Source organism: Oncorhynchus mykiss, chromosome 10 (assembly GCF_057628025.1).
Source record: "Oncorhynchus mykiss isolate SJ-2025 chromosome 10, ASM5762802v1, whole genome shotgun sequence".
Classification (NCBI taxonomy): domain Eukaryota; kingdom Metazoa; phylum Chordata; class Actinopteri; order Salmoniformes; family Salmonidae; genus Oncorhynchus; species Oncorhynchus mykiss.
The window spans coordinates 62,424,844-62,448,253 of NC_143031.1; the positions used below are offsets into that span (position 1 = coordinate 62,424,844).

The window sequence follows — 23,410 nt, forward strand, 5'->3', positions numbered from 1 at the left end:
AACATTAATTTTTAATGCTCTAATGACATTGGTAACCTGTTTATAATAGCAATAAGGCATCTCGGGTTTATGGCCAATATACCATGGCTAAGGGCTGTGTCCAGGCACTCTGATGATTTGTGCCTAAGAACAGCCCTTAGTGGTAAATTGGCCATATACCACACCCCTTCGTTCATGATTTCTTATAGTATAGTGCAACTTGAAATGTAAAGGCAATGTTCCTGTGGTCAGGAACATTACCAGACTCAATGTATTCATGTACACATTTTTATTGCATAAAAAAAACATGTCAGACACCTCAAGCGGCAGGCTCACCCATTCAATCTACACATTCTGAACGGAAGGTTGAGACCGAATTCTACAGTAACCAAGGGAATGTCAAACAGGTAGTAAAATGTTCTGTTACATCACCTAGAGATGCTGGTGTCAAAATGTTAATAGTTTAGATGGAAGCCAGCCCTGAAATGGGAGCGTTTGAAAGTAAACATGTAATTCTACCTATTCTGTCAGGGTGGAGAGGAGTGAGGGATATTCTGTCATGGAGGGGATTGAGAGATATTCTGTCATGGAAGGGAGTGAGGGATAGAGACTACCAGTGCCTCCCTCAACCATCTCTGATATGACTATTTTGTAGATGACAAAATAACAGGTCTAGTTCTCACATCGACTTAGTGTTATTAGCCAAATGCTCTGTTCACTCCAGCATCATCTTGAACTGAAAACTATTAGGTGACAACCACTTATGGAAGAGAAAAAAAATAAAACAAGTTTCCTCTCAAAGACCTTTTGGGACAGAGGCCGTGGCTCATACTCATTATCATGGACCCAGTTGAAGGTAGGTAGCTGCCGTAAAATATTTGACCATGTCTGAACCATTAAGCCATTTCAGACGAAGCCAATGTAACCTCAGTTCAATGGGTGCATGCAATTTGTCTCACCAAGCATGGACTGGACAGAGTGTAAATTCACACTATATCCCAAATGGGACACGTTTTAAATCAAGTGAAACACTAGGAATGGAGTGTATAATTGTAGTGTGCCAATATTAAAGCCTAAATAAAATGCATTCAATTGTTAAGTCATGTCACACCCCTTTTCCCTAGTGCACTATATTAGGTAATATAATGCCATTTGGGACACAACCAATGATGAGCATAGAGTTTCTCCAGGGAACTGGAGGAAAGATCGATGCAACTCATAAGTATGACGGAGACGTACAAATCTAACTGTACAGTTGAGATATTAGTTAATGAGTTAATCATAATCACATTTTGCAACAAATCGTGTTGTACATAGCAAAATAAAAAAGGATTCGTAACAATCATGTTTGTTCCCTCGATAGAACATAACACCAGCTAGTCCCATTGTGATGTCCCAGCGTTCTTCTGAGGCCACTACCCCTGACAATTCTATTTGTCCTTCTTGGTCTCCATCTCCTCCCCCTGGGTGTCGACCTCGGGCTCCTCCTCTTCGTGCAACGGCGGGAACTGTGATTCGTTGATCTTGTCGCTCCAGTCTCCCTTGGACTTATTGAGTTTCTTGGACTTCTGGTAGAGCTCGTTCAGGTTGAACTCCCGGATGATGTTCTCCTGTTGAGAGTGAGTGTGTGCATGTTTGGGTTTACGGACATTTGTCAAATTAAGTGGAAGTATATGCATATCCCCCGTGCATCCCGCAAAGGCGGAGGTGTTGCTAACATTTACGATAGCAAATTTCTATTTACAAAAAAAAAAAATACGTTTTCGTCTTTTGAGCTTCTAGTCATGAAATCTATGCAGCCTACTCAATCACTTTTTATAGCTACTGTTTATAGGCCTCCTGGGCCATATACAGCGTTCCTCATTGAGTTCCCTGAATTCCTATCGGACCTTGTAGTCATAGCAGATATTCACATTTTTGGTGACTTTAATATTCACATGGAAAAGTCCACAGACCCACTCCAAAAGGCTTTCGGAGCCATCATCGACTCAGTGGGTTTTGTCCAACATGTCTCTGGACCCACTCACTGTCATACTCTGGACCTAGTTTTGTCCCATGGAATAAATATTGTGGATCTTAATGTTTTTCCTCATAATCCTGGACTATCGGACCACCATTTTATTACGTTTGCAATTGCAACAAATAATCTGCTCAGACCCCAACCAAGGAACATCAAAAGTCGTGCTATATATTCACAGACAACACAAAGATTCCTTGATGTCCTTCCAGATTCCCTCTGTCTACCCAAGGACACCAGAGGACAAAAATAAGTTAACCACCTAACTGAGTAATTCAATTTAACCTTGCGCAACACCCTAGATGCAGTTGCACCCCTAAAAACATTTCTCATAAGAAACTAGCTCCCTGGTATACAGAAAATACCCGAGCTCTGAAGCAAAGCTTCCAGAAAATTGGAACGGAAATGGCGCCAAACCAAACTGGAAGTCTTCCGACTAGCTTGGTACCGAAGAGCCCTTACTGCTGCTCGATCATCCTATTTTTCCAACTTAATTGAGGAAAATAAGAACAATCCGAAATTCCTTTTTGATACTGTCGCAAAGCTAACTAAAAAGCAGCATTCCCCAAGAGAGGATGGCTTTCACTTCAGCAGTGATAAATTCATGAACTTCTTTGAGGAAAAGATCATGATTATTAGAAAGCAAATTACGGACTCCTCTTTAAATCTGCATATTCCTTCAAAGCTCAGTTGTCCTGAGTCTGCACAACTCTGCCAGGACCTAGGATCAAGAGAGACGCTCAAGTGTTTTAGTACTATATCTCTTGACACAATGATGAAAATAATCATGTTTGTCTCTGTGAATGGTTTGTCCTCTGACAAATCAACTGTAAATGTCGGTGTTCCTCAAGGTTCCGTTTTAGGACTACTATTGTTTTCACTATATATTTTACCTCTTGGGGATGTCACTCGAAAACATAATGTTAACTTTCACTGCTATGCAGATGACACACAGCTGTACATTTCAATGAAACATAGTGAAGCCCCAAAATTGCCCTCGCTAGAAGCATGTGTTTCAGACATAAGGAAGTGGATGGCTGCAAACTTTCTACTTTTAAACTCGGACAAAACAGAGATGCTTGTTCTAGGTCCCAAGAAACAAAGACATCTTCTGTTGAATCTGACAATTAATCTTAATGGTTGTACAGTCGTCTCAAATAAAACTGAAGGACCTCGGCGTTACTCTGGACCCTGATCTCTCTTTTGAAGAACATATCAAGACCATTTCAAGGACAGCTTTTTTCCATCTACGTAACATTGCAAAAATCAGGAACTTTCTGAAAAAAATGCAGAAAAATTAATCCATGCTTTTGTCACTTCTAGGTTAGACTACTGCAATGCTCTACTTTCCAGCTACCCGGATAAAGCACTAAATAAACTTCAGTTAGTGCTAAACACGGCTACTAGAACCAAAAACATTGATCATATTACTCCAGTGCTAGCCTCCCTACACTGGCTTCCTGTCAAGGCAAGGGCTGATTAAGATTTTACTGCTAACCTACAAAGCATTACATGGGCTTGCTCTTATCTCTCTGATTTGGTCCTGCTGTACATACCTACACGTATGCTACGGTCACAAGACGCAGGCCTCCTAATTGTCCCTAGAATTTCTAAGCAAACAGCTGGAGGCAGGGCTTTCTCCTATAGAGCTCCATTTTTATGGAATGGTCTGCCTACCCATGTAAGAGACGCAAACTCGGTCTCAACCTTTAAGTCTTTACTGAAGACTCATCTCTTCAGTGGGTCATATGATTGAGTGTAGTCTGGCCCAGGAGTGTGAAGGTGAACGGAAAGGCTCTGGAGCAACGAACCGCCCTTGCGGTCTCTGCCTGGCCGGTTCCCCTCTTTCCACTGGGATTCTCTGCCTCTAACCCTATTACAGGGGCTGAGTCACTGGCTTACTGGGGCTCTTTCATACCGTCCCTAAGAGGGGTGCGTCACTTGAGTGGGTTGAGTCACTGATGTGATCTTCCTGTCTGGGTTGGCGCCCCCCCTGGGTTGTGGCGGAGATCTTTGTGGGCTATACTCGGCCTTGTCTCAGGATGGTAAGTTGGTGGTTGAAGATATCCCTCTAGTGGTGTGGGGGCTGTGCTTAGGCAAAGTGGGTGGGGTTATATCCTTCCTGTTTGGCCCTGTCCGGGGGAGTCCTCGGATGGGGCCACAGTGTCTCCTGACCCATCCTGTGTCAGCCTCCAGTATTTATGCTGCAGTAGTTTGTGTCGGGGGGCTAGGGTCAGTTTGTTATATCTGGAGTACTTTTCCTGTCCTATTCGGTGTCCTGTGTGAATTTAAGTGTCCTCTCTCTAATTCTCTCTCTCTTGGAGGACCTGAGCCCTAGGACCATGCCTCAGGACTACCTGACATGATGACTCCTTGCTGTCCCCAGTCCACCTGGCCGTGCTGCTGCTCCAGTTTCAACTGTTCTGCCTTATTATTATTTGACCATGCTGGTCATTTATGAACATTTGAACATCTTGGCCATGTTCTGTTATAATCTCCACCTGGCACAGCCAGAAGAGGACTGGCCACCCCACATAGCCTGGTTCCTCTCTAGGTTTCTTCCTAGGTTTTGGCCTTTCTAGGGAGTTTTTCCTAGCCACCGTGCTTCTACACCTGCATTGCTTGCTGTTTGGGGTTTTAGGCTGGGTTTCTGTACAGCACTTTGAGATATCAGCTGATGTACGAAGGGCTATATAAATACATTTGATTTGATTGGGTGCGTAACCGGATTAGGGCGTCCACACGGTGCTCAGAATGACAAATCACATTTAGATGGTAATTCATTAACAGAAGTCAAGGACACAACAATGTGAGGTCCTTCTTACCTCATTCTGATGTGCACTGAGGATGTTAGAATGACTGTCCACATTTACTTTTCCTCAGCCAAGACGAGTAACGAACAGCAAAATCACTTAGCCTATGTTAATCTACTGTCCCGCATAGCAGAAAAGGTTCAACTATTCTATTAAATCAGCTTGTCGAGAAAGAAATAGCCTATTCCAAACAGACTCCAGAACAGTTGGGGGACGTTAGATCCCAAATTCATACAACCAGTACTGGGCTTTATAAAAAATAAAGTTAACGCAATGAGTCTGATGCAACAGATCAGAACGTTTAACATAAAATGTTGATAAACTTATTTCTTTACATTTTAAGAGCAGCAATGCAAACAAGGCAGTAGGCTACGCACAAACGTTCCTTCCATAATGAAATTAGCGGGGAAAATACCCCGCTAATTACCCCTGCCTCCAAAGATGGTCTGATTTTGGCTAGGCTACTTTGAAGCAAGGTAAGACATGCCTCAATATGTATTATTAAAGCGTTCAGGTTTTCGAAAAAAATGAAGTATATATTTTCAAAATGCATACTGCCTCCAGTTCATTGCAAAGTGGTGTGTGACATGCTGAAGAGCATGCCTTCCATTGCCCTATGTATGCATGTTCTGTTTGAGATGCTGTAGCAGCTCTCACGGTGTCTGACAGATTTTTCCACTCAAAGGCGCTGTATCCTATACGAGTGTGAGAAAATACATAGCGAATATACTGTACACTAAATTGTGCTAATTAACTTAGACCGATAACTACGATTTTCCCCTCTCCCAGTCAATGGGCTGGTGCAAACTCTCTCACACACACACTAAAAGTCAGCTGTTATCAGCTAACGGAAACCCTGGTGTGTGCGCATTTCTATGTTCTGCTTTGAAACCACTCCTCTCACCTCAGTGAAGCTCCAGGATACGGCCCTACACTTCTTGTCCACCTGGGGGCGTCGCATCACCTCCTTGCCCCCCTGGAACAGCAGCAGCGAGGGCAGCTGCTTGGAGAGGGGCGAGGTACTCACCTTGTACCTGGAGAAGAGCGATGGAGGATGGGAAGCGATTACAATGTTTCAAAATCAGAGACGTTCAATCAGAAATCTACTTCACTTAAATATAATCCAATCTGCAGAGAGAGAGAAAGGAGGAAAGAGAGTGAATGAGAAAAGGGACCTACTTCTTAGACACGTCTCCATACCGGCCGATGTCCACCTTCCCAAACTTGAGCCCAGCACAGTTATACCTGTAACCATGAGAGAGAAAACGTCAATTTCCCAACAAACTCGCAGCAATAGCAGTACCACTTCAGTCGCACCACAAACTGACAGGTGATACTAATAGGGAACACAATCCAGGAGAGGATGTTGATTGACGCTATGGGTTTATGGTGCAATGCATTAAAATGGAGACTTTCGTCGTGTATAGTGAAGATTAGTCGCCGTCTTACTTGAGGGAGAGGTCTGCGTAGACGGCGGCAAAGGACTGACACTCCGGGGACCAGTTAGCGAAGAACTCTACAATCCACGTCACCCTGTTGTCCCTCTCCAACTCGTCCTGCAACAGAGTCACAAGTCAGCCATCAGTTTCACTAAAAGTCCAATTTCAATCAATAAAAGCATCGTCTGCGTGGATCGGTTTTGAAATCACCTGATGAAAATACTTTCAACTGAAATGTCAAAAACAACCTAACTGGTGTCACCTTCGGCGATCCTGTGAAAGTATCATTTATGATACACGCATCTGTGTTGTTTTCAAACTAACATGGCAATATTGTCAGTCACAGTAGAGCCTTAGAGGAAATCTATGGTACTCACATCTATGGTCTTGTCACTGAAGTACTTGATGTACTCTGGGCCCATGTAGAGAGGAGGCTTACAGGTCATCAGGAACACTGGAACACACAATCAGCCAATCAGTGAGCCGAATGAGGGGTCATCAGGTTATAGGTCATGTCATCTAACTAGGCATTTACCGGTATAATTAATTACCACAACAGTACAGGAGTGCGTGTGTGTGTATCCATGTATGTGTATGTATGAACAAAGTGTGTATGCATGCACACATTGTGTGGCGCAAGTGTGCGTACTGACCGATGCAGAGGGTGAGGTAGAGCAGGCCCATGCGGATGTCCAGTCTGAAGAAGAGGATAACGTTGGCAACCTTACTGAACAGAATGATGTTCCCCACATGCTGTTCCACAGTTACTGAGACAATGAGAAATGGAGAGAAGGGGTTAAATCAAGTAAACAACCTTTTTTCATCTTTAAAAAAAAAAAGAAACTATGGCATAGAATAAGGACAATTTGCAGGTTGAAGACAAGAGTGAACTTGGGGAGGAAACGCAAAGAACAATAACATTTAGAGCGACAGAGAAAGAACCGACGTGAATAGAAGGCAGGAACAAACTGTTTTGTAAAACGACGGGTAAAGGAGTGACACGAAGAACTATGAAGAAAAGTGTAAAAACTTTGAGCCTGAGAAAGAGGGACAGTTAACAGTTGAGGCCTAACAAGGGAGGGATTCACTTTAGGGAGGAGGGGGAGACAGGCCGATGAAAGACGAAGGGAGCGCCAACGACCAACAACAGAGCTACAATAACGTAAACACCACAATGACACCACAAGGTCGACAGACAACACAGCCTTATCATTTCTTCCTATGAACGATCTATTAAAACAGTCCGTTTACAACACTAAAGTATTAATTTAAATAGGGCTGTGCGGACAAGATATTTGCCATAGTAGATTGGATGAATAATTAGAACAGTATCATGAATATACAGCAGTAACCAAGAACAAAAAAATATTTGGCTTTACACCAAACGATTTGCTCAGACAAAGTTTAAGTGTCTGAAATGTTAGCCTTGTGGATACAAAAGTGAAACTTCGCTAGCAATGTGTGTGGGTACCAATCATTTAACGGAAATGGTAGCCATGTGTTGAATGTCATGTAAAACAAACATGTCTGCCTGCTGAAGGAGACCCCTAGCTCAAACTGAGGGTGTTTCCCCTAGATACAACAGCCTCAAAATTGGCTATATCATAAACATTCATCAAAACAAAAATGTGTTTTTTTTTGTCTTCATTTAAGGTTAGGCATATGGTTGGCAGCATGGTTAAGGTTAAAATCAGACTTTTGTGTATTTATTTAACTAGGCAAGTCAGTTAATAACAAATTCTTATTTACAATGACGGCCTACCCCGGCCAAAACTTAACGACGCTGGGCCAATTGTGCGCCGCCCTGTGGGATTCCCAATCACAGCCCGTTGTGATATAGCCTGGAATCGAACCAGGGTCTGTAGTACATTAGACCGCTGCGAAGATCAATAGAAATAGGCGGGGTTTATGACCTCAGCCACCCAAGCCACAGCCTGTTCTCCCCGCTTCCAACACGTAGTCAGTACAGGACCGTCATGGCAAAAACTGACGACTGGCCAATAGCATTTACCCACAGACCACCAGGCTGCTGAATAGCCACCACTAGTCAGCTGTACCCTGCAATCATGTGTGTGTGACCCTGTGCATGTGACTAATAAACTCTAAAATGCTATGTGGCTGTGGTAACTTGTGATGATGACCAACTGATGGGGGGTCAGTATTATAGTGTCTAAACGCAGACAGGTACAACTCCGCTGATGATTAGCCTTTGAATTTAGCTCTGTATGAAACATTTACATGGAGTGAATTAGCGATAGTGAGCTGCTGTATTGGTCAAGGATTTTTGTATAACGATGTGTGCGCCTCTGTTTTTAAGTAAGTAAACAGATGAGAATGGGTCATAAAAGTATGGGTACGCTAGCTAGATCTCTGACAGGGCTCTAGTTCAGGGCTGATACTTACTAGCTCTTCTGTTTTTCATCATGACGATGGCACTGAGGAACATAAGAATCTCCACTTCTCTCTGTGGAACATGAGAATAGAATAAAACATACAGGTCAGGGCATTTCAGTCTTTTGACGTTTAATCTACTGCTTTACATTACAGGGTCGGGGCAGGCGTGCAACTAACTCCAGTTTTTGCCCGTGTACTTTTTTGGGTGGTTTTGGTGTGTGCACTCATGGTGGTAGTGGCACTTTCAGCCCGAGATAAAAAAAAATAAAAAAAAAAACAAGGTCCTGGTAGCCTAGTATGAGAGGGGGGCACGCACTTGCAAACTCCCCAGTACACCCACCCTTTGCACGGCTCTGTCTCACATCACCTGACTGTTACTTTCCGATTTAGTTTCGGGTTACAGTCTATATAGCATCTTTCAGTGTCGAACCCAGGCCAGCTCCCACCGAATTTCAGAATGGCCATTCATGTAGCGAACTAAACTCCCACTCTGTCATCACATTTAGCATGGGATAGCTAACGTTAGCTCGTTGGCAATCTAACCAGTCTTTATCTCGGCCTAATCACGTGTATCCTTCCTACCATTTTTCAATCCCCATTTGTTACACCATTCAATACTGACCCAGTCAAAGTCGCAGGGGTTGCCATCCTCTCGTTGTGTCGAAAGATGCTCGCAGATGCCTGGCGTCTTGCGGATCATGAGAAACGCGACTGACATGAACAGAGACGCGACATAGTATGGCTTTAGCAGCCACTTGTACACCTGCGGCAAGTGGTAGAGGAATGCAAGGAGAGGTGTTAGCAACGCCATTTTCTAATTTAGATAGACAAGTAAAATAAAACTCGCTGGATAAATTTCCAGTCTGCCAATGTGTAAACTGCGAATTAAAGGGCACGAAGGATGTGGCCGAGGTCAATGCGGACGAATCCTTGGAAATAGTCCCGCCTCTTTTGTGAAATGGTGGTGATTGGCCAGTTGAAAACACATAAGGAACAATAATTGGTTACATTTTCCGAAAAAGGAAGGGCAAAAGAAAAAACAGATTCCTCCCTTTCCTTCATTTGGGAAAAAAAAGTGGCGTTTTTGGAATACTTTTTAACTGCAGGGCTTGTTCGAGATTGTAGCCGACAGTGCAGGCAAATCACCAGTGGTGGGGAAAATACCCAATTATCATAAAAGTATAGATACCTTTATAGAAAGTCTCTCAAATAAAAGTCAGACAGTAAAATACTACTTGAGTAAAATTATTTGATTTTAAATATACTTAAAGTATCAAAAGTAAATGTAATTGCTAAAATATACTAAAGTATTAAAAGTAAAACAATAAATAATTTCAAATTCCTTATATTAAGCAAAGCAGAAGGCTCCATTTTCTTGTTTTAAAAATGTATGAATGACCAGGGTCAAACTTCAACACTCACAAAATATGCATTTGTGTTTAGTGAGTCTGCCAGGCCAGATGCAGTAGGGATGACGACATGTTTTCTTGATAAGTGCATGCATTTGACAATTGTCCTGTTCTTCTAAGGATTCAAAATGACAGGAGTACTTTTGGTTGTCAGGGAAAATGTATGGCGTAAAAAGTACAACATTTTCTTTAGGAATGTAGTGAAGTAAAAGTAGTCAAAAATATAAATAGTAAAGTACAGATACTCCAAAAAACGACTTAAGTAGTACTTTAAAGTATTTTTACTTAAGTAATTTGCACCACTGGTGGAAAGCCTTCCCAATAAAATCAATGTTTTCAGTGTACATGTTTACCTCCGCTTTGAGATTGTGAAACACTGCAAGTCCAATGCTGCCACCAATTGGTCAACTGTGATAGCTTAAAGATGGTTTCTTCCCTGTTTGTGTAAGGAAATTCCAAAGGTCGTCATTGTAAATAAGATTTTTTTCTTAACTTAATTTCCTAGTTAAATAAAGGTTAAATAAAAATAAATAAACGTCTTCTTATTCTGCTCAGCAGTTTATGTAGAAGAGTAATTATGGCGTAACAGAGACATCTGCTGAGAGGTTTTTCTGTGTAGCTTTGGTGAAAAAACGCTAAAATGAAGTGTGAAATTGTGAAATGAAGGAAGAATAAAACACATTGGATAATTCTGAAGAGGGGTGTTATCGGTGAGAAATATAATCTTAAAACGCATCCATATTTCAATAAATGTGTATTTATTTAACCAGGCAGGTCAGTTAAGAACAAATCATTATTTACAATGACGGCCAAACCTGGACGACGCTGGGCCAATTGTGCGCTATCCTATGGGATAGCGCACAATTGGATGTGATACAGCCTGGATTCAAACCAGGGACTGCAGTGACACCTCTTGCACTGAGATGCAGTGCCTTAGACCGCTGCGTCACTCGTTAGCCCCAACTATTGTTCCGAAGTAAATGTCCAAAATGTTATTTTACATTTGAATTTAAACTATTTTCCTATTTCTTGTCAATTGAAGTTGATATACCCTGTATATCACCTGTTAAAATAATGGTTTTCCTTTAATTAAAGCATACTCCTCTGAAAAATATGTTGTCAGTGTCCATTGCAATGAATGCACCCATGACAGATTTACACTTTCTTATTAATTGCGGTACACTGATTAAATGCCAGTGAGTTAGTTTATTTGTCCAATTCTACTTTCAGTTCAGTGCTCTTTCCAAACATAAAAAGATAAGGGATTTGTACAAATACTTTAAAGGCGAACACCAGAAGGCACATCTGCCCCTATTTCGACATAATTCCGGACCTAGAGAGGAAGTGCTTGTTTAGGTTCAACATCCAAAGAAGGATATGTAACAACACCCTGAGTGCATCACACATGAAACACCAATACAAATGTAACAGCACAACAAAATATATTAACAAGTTGCTGTTCATTATAGGATAGACACTTGTGGTTTTGCTGCACCAATCAAAGTAGTGAAGTGTGATTTTGGATTAAAAGTAGTGAAGTGTGATTTTGAGTTTGGATTGGTGATGTTTAATATGAGTTTGGAAGGAGAGTTTACAGTCTAACCAGACACCTAGGTATTTATAGTTGCCCACATATTCTAGGTCGGAACCGTCCAGGGTGGTGATGCTAGTCGGGCAGGCGGGTGTGGGCAGCGAATGGTTGAAAAGCATGCATTTGGTTCGCCCGCAGCAAGAGCTACATCATTGATATATACAGAGAAAAGAGTTAAGGCTATTGAGTCTGCCGATAAGAATACGGTGATTGACAGAGTCGAAAGCCTTGGCCAGGTTGATGAAGACGGCTGCACAGAACTATCTTTTATCGATGGCGGTTATGATATCGTTCAGTACCTTGAGCGTGGCTGAGGTGCACCCGTGACCGGCTCGGAAACCGGATTGCACAGCGGAGAAGGTACGGTGGGATTCAAAATGGTCAGTGATCTGTTTATTAACTTGGCTTTAGAAGACTTTAGATTGGCAGGGCAGGATGGATATAGGTCTGTAACAGTTAGGTCTAGGGAGTCACCCCCTTTGAAGAGGGGGATGACCGTGGCAGCTTTCCAATCTTTAGGGATCTCGGACAATACAAAAGAGAGGTTGAACAGGCTGGTAACAGGGGTTGTTAGTTCTGCATTTTTTTAACGGGGTATGCTTATGTAAGATGGTGAGGAAATTACTTTTAAAAAATGACTAGGCATCCTTGACTGACGGGATGAGGTCAATATCCTTCCAGGATGTCCGGGCCAGGTCTATTAGAAAGAACTGCTCACAGAAGCGTTTTAGGGAGCGTTTGACAGTGATGAGGGGTGGTTGTTTGATAGCGGATACAGACAATGAGGCAGTGATCGCTGAGATCCTGATTGAAAACAGCGGAGGTGTATTTGGAGGGAAAGTTGGTCAGGATAATGTCTATGAGGGTGCCCATGTTTACAGATTTAGGGTTGTACCTGGTGGGTTCCTTGATGATTTGTGTGAGATTGAGGGCATCTAGCTTAGATTGTAGGAGTGCCTCGGTGTTAAGCATATCCCAGTTTAGGTCACCTAACAGAATGAACTCTGAAGCTCTGAACTCAATTCACAAATAGTGTCCTGGGCACAGCTGGGAGGGGAGGGGGGTCGATAGCAGGCTACTACGCTAGCACGCGGACGACACAGCGTTTCAAGTTAGTAGCCTGGGGCTAGTAGAAGCGTCTGCTCCGATGGAGGCCGGTTGAAGGCACAGCGGATGGAGTATTCTTCGGCAGACCAGTCGTGGTGGTGTGGCGGGGCGCCGTGTCGACAAAGGATCCAAGCTAGATGGCGAAAGAGGTATTGTAGTTGTAGTAATTTAGTTTGCTAGCCGGGAGATGCGCCTGTCTCACGGCTAACTGGTGCTAGCTTCGGGGCAGGGGTGTTAGCCACTATAGTCACTTGTTAGCAGCGGTGATCCGGTGCCAAGGTCCAGAGCTTATGGCAAGGATCCGGTAGAGTAGTGGGTTCTAGCCGTGTTTGGGTGGAGTGCGGGTGAACAACTGAGTAGGCCGGGAGGTGGGCCTCAGGGATAGCTTCGGTACTGGGTAACTCAGTGGGTGCTAGCTAGCTGTGAAGATCAGGAGTAATGGTCCAGGGATTCCGGCAGGATTCCGTTGTAGTGGAGAGACAGTCCGATACTGTTAGGCTAGCGAGTATTATCCAGACTAAAAATAAAGGGATGGTATCTGTGTAGAAGGTAAAGGCCGCTAGCTGTCGCCTTGACATCTTTAGTAATGAAATGCCTTGAGAAAATTGTGAAAAGTTATATTTTCAGTGTCAACCAGAAGCTTCTCGACCCATTTCAGTTTGCCTATGAGCCTAGCAGAGTTGATGATGCCATTCTGACCCTCCTTAACATGGTCTATAGACATTTAGAGGGTGCCAAATCCCATGTCAGGGTTTTGTTTGTTGACTTTTCTTCTGCCTTCAACACAATCCAGCCTTACATTCTGGCACAGAGACTCATTCGACACTTCTCCTCAGATGGAGGGCTGGTTTTGTAGCTGTTGGACTTCCTGAGCCAACGCTCACAGTGAGTCAAAATAGGTCCCCACAGCTTTCTCAAAAAGCTGGGATCTTTTAATGTAGACTATACTATATTGTACTATAAGTTTTTGTATTGTTTGTTGGTTTGGCAATGCCACTGTCAGCTAGAGAAATATGTTGAGAAGGATTATTACCACAGCAAGCAAGGTACTTGGAGTCAAACAGTCAGGGCTGGATGAGATCTTTAAGGTCAGGGCCCTCCGTAAGGCTCACAAAATAATTTTAGACCCAAGCCACCCCCTCTACTTGGACTTTGAACTACTCCCCTCTGGGCGCAGGTATAGGGCACCCCTCAGCAGGAAAAACAGAACTAGACAATCATATGTGCCAGGTGTAATATCTTTAAAAAAATGTTTTATTTCTTTATTTATTGTCATGTAACTGTTATGAAAGTTGTATTGTCAATTTTGTTTTGTATTTAAACGCCACTTTAAATGTGTACACGACACTGCAACAAAATTTCCCCATGGGGACAATAAAGTCAGTAAGTAAGTAGAGCCATACCCATGTACATACCCAAATTCATCTTTTCCTGTGTGTGATTAAAGTTCCTGTCTTTTGTTAACTCTTGGGCTGCTTTAACTTGGGGCGTTGTCAGTGAGTTATACACCAGTGAAATATGTAGAGCCAGGTCGCCCTCTTTCACTCACAGGGTTAGGGCCCTGATATAGACCAGACAGGGAATCATGGAGCCACCCGCTGATTCGGAGAACCACGCACATTTATGTTCATATGTGATAAATCGGAGACTTCCCATGAATGTCCATAGCCTTTTCTAGCATCTTCTCCACCCTGTGACTCTTCTCCAGGTCATTGGTGCACAAGAGATGTCTTTTCTGTCAATATAACTAGTAAAATAATGGTTAGTAAAACAACTCTAAGGGGGCCCCATAAAATCATATTTAGTTTTTTCCCGAATTCTGTTTTCTCTGTTAGATTTGTCTGTTGTGGGATTTTTCTCCTGTTTATTACTCTCAATATTACACTTATAGAGAAACAACAAAAATGGACGTTCTGAGTCCATGTCAATGCTTAAATCACATCAGAATACCATTTTGAGGCCCCCCCCCTGCCAAAAAAACGAACACATTTAGATTTTCTTGTGTAATTCCCCATTAATTGCTCATCTAGTAAGAGCTGAATGTGTCGGTCCAGCCTACTGCTGCAGAACATGCTCATTGGTGAGTTTGCTAAACAATCGCCACCCAATTGATACAAATAATCATGAAATCATTCTGTCATGTAAGCCTACTTTGCATTTAATTGAGTTTTTGGGAAAAGTCTTTCTGTCTACCCACAAGGCGGTTAGGAAGATATCCCTCTAGTGGTGTGGGGACTGCGCTTTGGCAAAGTGGGTGGGGTTATATACTGCCTGTTTGGCCCTGTCTGGGGGTATCGTCGGACGGGGCCACAGTGTCTCCTGACCCCTCCAGTCTCAGCCTCCAGTATTTATGCTGCAGTGGTTTATGTGTCGGGGGCTGGGGTCAGTTTGTTATATCTGGAGTATTTCTCCTGTCTTATCCGGTGTCCTGTGTCAATTTAAGTATGCTCTCTCTAATTCTCTCTTTCTCTCTCTCAGATTTTTGTCATTCGTCATTTTCTATATCAAAATGTGTCAAATAAGAAAAATCTGTTCTAGTGTGATAGGTAATGTAGAAATAACGTTTAAAAAAGGAGATAAGAAGTGGAAATAATGAAAATAATAGTTTTGAACCTTGAGTTTATAATCAGTTAAGTTAGTCCTGTTGACCTTTTCAATTCAATTATTATAAATGTCATGTATTGTCATGTTGTGTCTTGTTTCTGTCCTTTCCCTTCACCCTGTCTCCCTCTGCTGGTCGTTATTAGGTTACCTTTTCTCCCCCTCTTTCCCCCAGCTGTTCCTTGTCTCCTCCTAACTACCTCGTCACCCCTTTTCCCACCTGTTCCCTTTTTCCCTCTGATTAGTCCTCTATATCTCTCTCTGTTTTTGTTTCTGTCTTTGTCGGATTCTTGTTTGTGTTATTCATGCCTGAACCAGACTATCGTCATGTTTGCTGCAACCTTGTCCTGTCCTGTCGGAATCTGCCGGTCCATCTGAGCCTACGTTTGTTTTGTTATTAAAGAAGCTCTGTTTACGTTGATTCGCTTTTGGGTCCTCATTCACGCACCTAACAGAAGAATCCGACCAAGAATGGACCCAGCGACTTCGGATCCTCTCCACTCAGCCGTCGAGATCCAGGGAGCGATGCTAGGCAGACACGAGCAGGAATTGTCTGCTGCTCGACATGCCGTTGAGACCCTGGCCACCCAAGTCTCCAACCTCACAGAACAGGTTCACCATCTCCGCCTCGATCCACCGGCCACTTCCAGGGCTTTCGAATCTCCGGAGCCCAGAATCAATAACCCGCCGTGTTACTCTGGGGAGCCCACTGAATGCCGCTCGTTCCTCACCCAGTGTGATATTGTGTTTTCTCTCCAGCCCAACACTTACTCCAGGAGCACTGCTCGTGTCGCCTACGTCATATCTCTCCTTACTGGACGGGCTCGTGAGTGGGGCACGGCAATCTGGGAGGCAAGGGCTGAGTGTACTAACCAGTATCAGGACTTTAAGGAGGAGATGATACGGGTTTTTGATCGATCTGTTTTTGGGGAGGAGGCTTCCAGGGCCCTGTCTTCCCTATGTCAAGGTAATCGATCTATAACAGACTACTCTATTGAGTTTCGCACTCTTGCTGCCTCCAGTGGCTGGAACGAGCCGGCTTTGCTCGCTCGTTTTCTGGAGGGTCTCCGCGCAGAGGTAAAGGATGAGATTCTCTCCCGGGAGGTTCCTTCCAGCGTGGATTCCTTGATTGAACTCGCTATTCGCATTGAGCGACGGGTTGATCTTCGTCACCGAGCTCGTGGAAAGGAGCTCGCGTTCTCCGTTGCCCCCCTCTCCGCATCACTACCATCTTCCTCTGCCGGCTCGGGTGCTGAGCCTATGCAGCTGGGAGGTATCCGCATCTCGACTAAGGAGAGGGAACGGAGAATCACCAACCGCCTCTGTCTCTATTGCGGTTCCGCTGGTCATTTTGTCACTTCATGTCCAGTAAAAGCCAGAGCTCATCAGTAAGCGGAGGGCTACTGGTGAGCGCTACTACTCCTGTCTCTCCTTCAAGATCCTGCACTACCTTGTCGGTCCATCTACGCTGGACCGGTTCGTCAGCTTCCTGCAGTGCCTTAATAGACTCTGGGGCGGAGGGCTGTTTTATGGACGAGACCTGGGCTCGGGAACATGACATTCCTCTCAGACAGTTAAGGGAGCCCACGGCCTTGTTCGCCTTGGATGGTAGTCCTCTCCCCAGGATTCAGCGTGAGACGCTACCTTTAACCCTCACTGTCTCTGGTAATCATAGCGAAACCATTTCTTTTTTAATTTTTCGTTCACCTTTTACACCTGTTGTTTTGGGCCATCCCTGGCTAGTTTGTCATAATCCTTCTATTAATTGGTCTAGTAATTCTATCCTCTCCTGGAACGTCTCTTGTCATGTGAAATGTTTAATGTCTGCTATCCCTCCTGTTTCCTCTGTCTCTTCTTCACAGGAGGAGCCTGGTGATTTGACAGGGGTGCCGGAGGAATATCACGATCTGCGCACGGTGTTCAGTCGGTCCAGGGCCACCTCTCTTCCTCCACACCGGTCGTATGATTGTAGTATTGATCTCCTTCCGGGAACCACTCCCCCCCGGGGTAGACTATACTCTCTGTCGGCTCCCGAACGTAAGGCTCTCGAAGATTATTTGTCTGTAGCTCTTGCCGCCGGTACCATAGTCCCCTCCTCCTCTCCCGCCGGAGCGGGGTTTTTTTTTGTTAAGAAGAAGGACGGGTCCCTGCGCCCCTGCATAGATTATCGAGGGCTGAATGACATAACAGTGAAGAATCGTTATCCGCTTCCTCTTATGTCTTCAGCCTTCGAGATCCTGCAGGGAGCCAGGTTTTTCACTAAGTTGGACCTTCGTAACGCTTACCATCTCGTGCGCATCAGGGAGGGGGACGAGTGGAAGACGGCGTTTAACACTCCGTTAGGGCACTTTGAATACCGGGTTCTTCCTTTCGGCCTCGCTAACGCTCCAGCTGTCTTTCAGGCATTAGTCAATGATGTCCTGAGAGACATGCTGAACATCTTTGTTTTCGTTTACCTTGACGATATCCTGATTTTTTTCACCGTCACTCCAGATTCATGTTCAGCACGTTCGACGTGTCCTCCAGCGCCTTTTAGAGAATTGTCTTTTTGTGAAGGCTGAGAAGTGCACTTTTCATGCCTCCTCCGTCACATTTCTCGGTTCTGTTATTTCCGCTGAAGGCATTAAGATGGATCCCGCTAAGGTCCAGGCTGTCATTGATTGGCCCGTCCCTAAGTCACGCGTCGAGCTGCAGCGCTTTCTCGGCTTCGCGAACTTCTATCGTCGTCTCATCCGTAATTTCGGTCAGGTGGCAGCTCCTCTCACAGCCCTTACTTCTGTCAAGACGTGCTTTAAGTGGTCCGTTTCCGCCCAGGGAGCTTTTGATCTCCTCAAGAATCGTTTTACATCCGCTCCTATCCTTGTTACACCTGACGTCTCTAGACAGTTCGTGGTCGAGGTTGACGCGTCAGAGGTGGGCGTGGGAGCCATTCTTTCTCAGCGCTCCCTCTCTGACGACAAGGTCCACCCTTGCGCGTATTTTTCTCATCGCCTGTCGCCGTCGGAACGTAACTATGATGTGAGAAACCGCGAACTGCTCGCCATCCGCTTAGCCCTAGGCGAATGGCGACAGTGGTTGGAGGGGGCGACCGTTCCTTTTGTCGTTTGGACTGACCATAGGAACCTTGAGTACATCCGTTCTGCCAAACGACTTAATGCGCGTCAGGCGCGCTGGGCGCTGTTTTTCGCTCGTTTCGAGTTCGTAATTTCTTATCGTCCGGGCTCTAAGAACACCAAGCCTGATGCTTTATCTCGTCTCTTCAGTTCTTCAGTAGCCTCCACTGACCCCGAGGGGATTCTCCCTGAGGGGCGTGTTGTCGGGTTGACTGTCTGGGGAATTGAGAGGCAGGTAAAGCAAGCACTCACTCAAACTCCGTCGCCGCGCGCTTGTCCCAGGAACCTTCTTTTCGTTCCCGTTCCTACTCGTCTGGCCGTTCTTCAGTGGGCTCACTCTGCCAAGTTAGCCGGCCACCCTGGCGTTCGGGGTACGCTTGCTTCCATTCGCCAGCGTTTTTGGTGGCCCACCCGGGAGCATGACACGCGTCGCTTCGTGGCTGCTTGTTCGGTCTGCGCGCAGACTAAGTCCGGTAACTCCCCTCCTGCCGGCCGTCTCAGGCCGCTTCCCATTCCCTCTCGACCGTGGTCTCACATCGCCTTAGATTTTGTCACCGGACTGCCTTCATCAGCGGGGAAGACTGTTATTCTTACGGTTGTCGACAGGTTCTCTAAGGCGGCTCATTTTATTCCCCTTGCTAAGCTTCCTTCTGCTAAAGAGACGGCACAAATCATCATCAAGAATGTTTTCAGAATTCATGGCCTTCCGTCAGACGTCGTTTCGGACAGAGGTCCGCAATTCACGTCTCAATTTTGGAGGGAGTTTTGCCGTTTGATTGGGGCTTCCGTCAGTCTCTCTTCCGGCTTTCACCCCCAGTCTAACGGTCAAGCAGAACGGGCCAATCAGACTATTGGTCGCATCTTACGCAGTCTTTCTTTTCGCAACCCTGCGTCTTGGTCAGAACAGCTCCCCTGGGCAGAATACGCCCACAACTCGCTTCCTTCGTCTGCGACCGGGCTATCTCCTTTTCAGAGTAGCCTCGGGTACCAGCCTCCGCTGTTCTCATCTCAGTTCGCCGAGTCCAGCGTCCCCTCCGCTCAGGCTTTTGTCCAACGTTGCGAGCGCACCTGGAAGAGGGTCAGGTCTGCACTTTGCCGTTATAGGGCGCAGACTGTGAGGGCTGCTAATAAGCGTAGAACTAAGAGTCCTAGATATTGTCGCGGTCAGAGAGTTTGGCTCTCCACTCAGAACCTTCCCCTTAAGACCGCTTCTCGCAAGTTGACCCCGCGGTTCATTGGTCCGTTCCGTATTTCCCAGATCATTAATCCTGTCGCAGTTCGACTTCTTCTTCCGCGATATCTTCGTCGCGTCCACCCGGTCTTCCATGTCTCCTGTGTCAAGCCCGTTCTTCGCGCCCCCGCTCGTCTCCCCCCCCCCCCCCCATCCTTGTCGAGGGCGCACCCATCTACAGGGTCCGTAGGATTTTGGACATGCGTCCTCGGGGCCGTGGTCATCAGTACCTAGTAGATTGGGAGGGGTACGGTCCTGAGGAGAGGAGTTGGGTTCCCTCTCGGGACGTGCTGGACCGTGCGCTGATCGATGATTTCCTCCGTTGCCGCCAGGTTTCCTCCTCGAGTGCGCCAGGAGGCGCTCGGTGAGTGGGGGGGTACTGTCATGTATTGTCATGTTGTGTCTTGTTTCTGTCCTTTCCCTTCACCCTGTCTCCCTCTGCTGGTCATTATTAGGTTAGCTTTTCTCCCCCTCTTTCCCCCAGCTGTTCCTTGTCTCCTCCTAACTACCTCGTCACCCCTTTTCCTACCTGTTCCCTTTTTCCCTCTGATTAGTCCTCTATATCTCTCTCTGTTTTTGTTTCTGTCTTTGTCGGATTCTTGTTTGTGTTATTCATGCCTGAACCAGACTATCGTCATGTTTGCTGCAACCTTGTCCTGTCCTGTCGGAATCTGCCGGTCCATCTGAGCCTACGTTTGTTTTGTTATTAAAGAAGCTCTGTTTACGTTGATTCGCTTTTGGGTCCTCATTCACGCACCTAACAATAAAATGATTGACAAACTGATTGTGATGTTATATGAGTCTCTTAGTAATGGCTAACATCCACAGACCTTACAATTGGCTGTACTATTGGTTTTCTGTAAGCAGGAGGAGGCTGAGCAACACTGTGGATCTTATAGACAACTATCACTGTTAAATGTACATCTCAAAATAATTTAAACTGACATGAGATTTTCACTGTTTGTAAATGCTGACCAAACGGGGTTTATCCAAAAAAGAACGGACAATAAATTTGAACTATTTCATATAATTGAGACATCTAAGAAATAAAATCTGCTAATTTGTTTGAATGTAGTTCTAGTATATAATGGACACACAGTGGTGTAAAGTACTTAAGTAAAAATACTTTAAATTACTACTTAAGTTGTTTTTTGGGGTATTTATATATTTGACTACTTTTACTTTGACTTCACTACATTCCACACAAAAATATTATACTTTTTACTACATACATTTTCCTTGACACCCAAAAGTACTCATTACATTTTGGATGCTTAGCAGGACAGGAAAATGGTCCAATTCGCGCAACTAATCAACAGAACGTCCCTGGTTATCCCTACTGCCTCTGATCCGGCAGTCTCACTAAATATACATGCTTCGTTTGTAAATGATGTCTGAATGTTGGAGTGTGCCTTTGGCTAATAGGGAAATTTAAAAAACAAGAAAATGCTCTACAGGATCGGTGTTTGACCCCCCACCACGGGACGGTTGAGCTAACATGCGCTAATGTGATTAGCATGATGATGTAAGTAACAAGAACATTTCCCAGGAGATAGACCTATCTGATATGGGCAGAAAGGTTAAATTCTTGTTATTCTAACTGCACTGTCCAATTTACAGCAGCTACTGCAGTGAAAGAATACTATTGTTTGAGGAGAATGCAGTTATGCACTTGAAAATGTATCAATAAACCAATTAGACACATTTGGGCAGACTTGATACAACATTTTGAACAGCAATGCAATGGTTCATTGGGTCAGTCTAAAACTGTGCACATACACTGCTGCCATCTAGTGGCCAAACTTTAAATTGCGCCTAAACTGGAATAATATATTGTGGCCTTTCTCTTGCATTTCAAATTTTATGAAAAAGTTTTTTTTCTTTGTATTATCTTTTACCAGATCTAATATTCTCGTATATTAATTTCACATTTCCACAAACTTGAAAATTAAAAAAAAGGGTCCGATCCTTATAAGGAATTTTCAATTATTTATACTTTTACTTTTGATACTTAAGTATATTTTAAACCAAATACTTTTACACTTTTACTCAAGTAGAATTTTACTGGGTGACTTTTACTTTTACTTGAGTCATTTTCTATTAAGGTATCTTTACTTGACAATTTGATACTTTTTCCACCACTATGGACACATTGCATTTTCAGTTTTTACTTTGGAAACAGACTGTTTAACAGATTTGGCAAAAAACTTGTGGTATAATAACTTTTTCAACGTCAACTACCTCTATCTATTTTCGGGTTGTATCGTTTATGAAAATGATATTACTAGAATTATTAGTCTATAGACTTTCCCTCCATTTTCTTATTTCTAATAGGCTGAAGCTGAGTACACACCTTTGTCTGTCTGGTTCGATAATAATACCAGCATCATTTAAATAAGTGACACATTTGGCCTGACCTGGTCAGGAGTAAATCAGCGCCCTGTCCCTAACATGTTCCGCACAACACGTCATATTCTCTTCAATCATACTAAAGTGTTGTCATAACCAATATTCTACATTTGCATGTCAGGTGTGGTCCATCAAGTGAGGGACTGGGCAGCATCAGTTTACAGACGGGAGCACTGAGGTGTGTGGGTGGTTGTGTGCTGTATCCCTCAAAGATGAAATTGTATTGAATCGAATTAGTCAGATCCAATGATTTACTGTCTATAGGGCAGAGTGCCGTATAGTGCCCTATAGTACTACTATAATATGTGAGGAGGCTACAGCTAACAAAGACTGACAAAATGTCAGAGGACACTTCATTAACCTTTGCATACACATGTTGGACTTTTTAGTAAGCCTTGTATACTACTTGAAAAATAACTAACATTTCTTCTAACATATCATAAAAATATTATATTTTTTGTCTAGCATGTAGTAGCACCAACCAGCTCTGTGTTTAACAAGTAGGCCTACAGTAGCAACAGCAACACATCCTCATCAATCACATTTGTAGGTGTGGTTTTTGTCACACTGAGTAGGACATTTGCTTGACATGTGGTCCTTTGGTGTGTGATATGTCACACAGGTGTGTTGGCAGGTATATGATTTAGCTTAGTTCTAAGGAGAGTCACAGAAAGACCGGGAAGAGAGGAAACACCAAACACAGAGTTCAGGTAGATTACATTTTTCGATCTCTGATATTATCTGTGTAACTGAGTGAAATGTTTGTATTTAAATTCCTTTCAATGTGTTTGATGTTATTTTCACCGGGAAGTGCATACATTGCCTGATATTGTGATTTTTTCCCCCTAAGTCCCTTTGATAGTCAATAGTTAACATGGTGGTGATGTTATTGTCACCTCTCTCTCTTCCATAGCGATCGTTGGAACGTAAAAGCCGTTTACTTCCAAAATGAACTCCTCCACCAATTCCTCTGTCCCCTTTCACTATCTGGAGCATGACGCAGCTGTCACCACTGCCTGTTATGCAGTCAAACTCATCCTGAGTCTACCCACCAATGGCTACGTCCTGTGCTTGATGCTAACCGGAGCCAGAGGGACGATGGCCTTAGAGTTCTTCGCTCTCAACTTGGCTGTATCTGAGATCCTCTACTGCCTGTGTGCTGTCTTTGTCTTTGTCTACATACACCTCCCTATTCCTCCTATCCTAGCTATAGCATCATTCTTTAGTGGTTTTATGTTCCTAGGCCGCCCCCTGTTCCAGTGCTGTATATGTTTTGAGCGCTACCTGGCAGTTGTCCACCCTGTGTT

At 44.2% G+C, this 23,410-nt stretch overlaps 1 protein-coding gene across 1 annotated transcript; it reads right to left on the reverse strand.

Annotated features, from left to right (window-relative positions):
• Positions 1-253: 253 nt before the first annotated feature.
• Positions 254-11,128, reverse strand: LOC110534429 (thioredoxin-related transmembrane protein 2-B). The gene is made up of 8 exons (XM_021619286.3): positions 9,265-11,128; positions 8,652-8,712; positions 6,902-7,015; positions 6,626-6,702; positions 6,259-6,365; positions 5,989-6,054; positions 5,714-5,843; positions 254-1,589 (listed from the first exon to the last, which is right to left on the reverse strand). The coding sequence occupies exons 1-8, from the start codon at positions 9,451-9,453 to the stop codon at positions 1,410-1,412; spliced, it is 924 nt and encodes a 307-aa protein (XP_021474961.2). The 5' UTR covers positions 9,454-11,128; the 3' UTR covers positions 254-1,409.
• Positions 11,129-23,410: the final 12,282 nt, after the last annotated feature.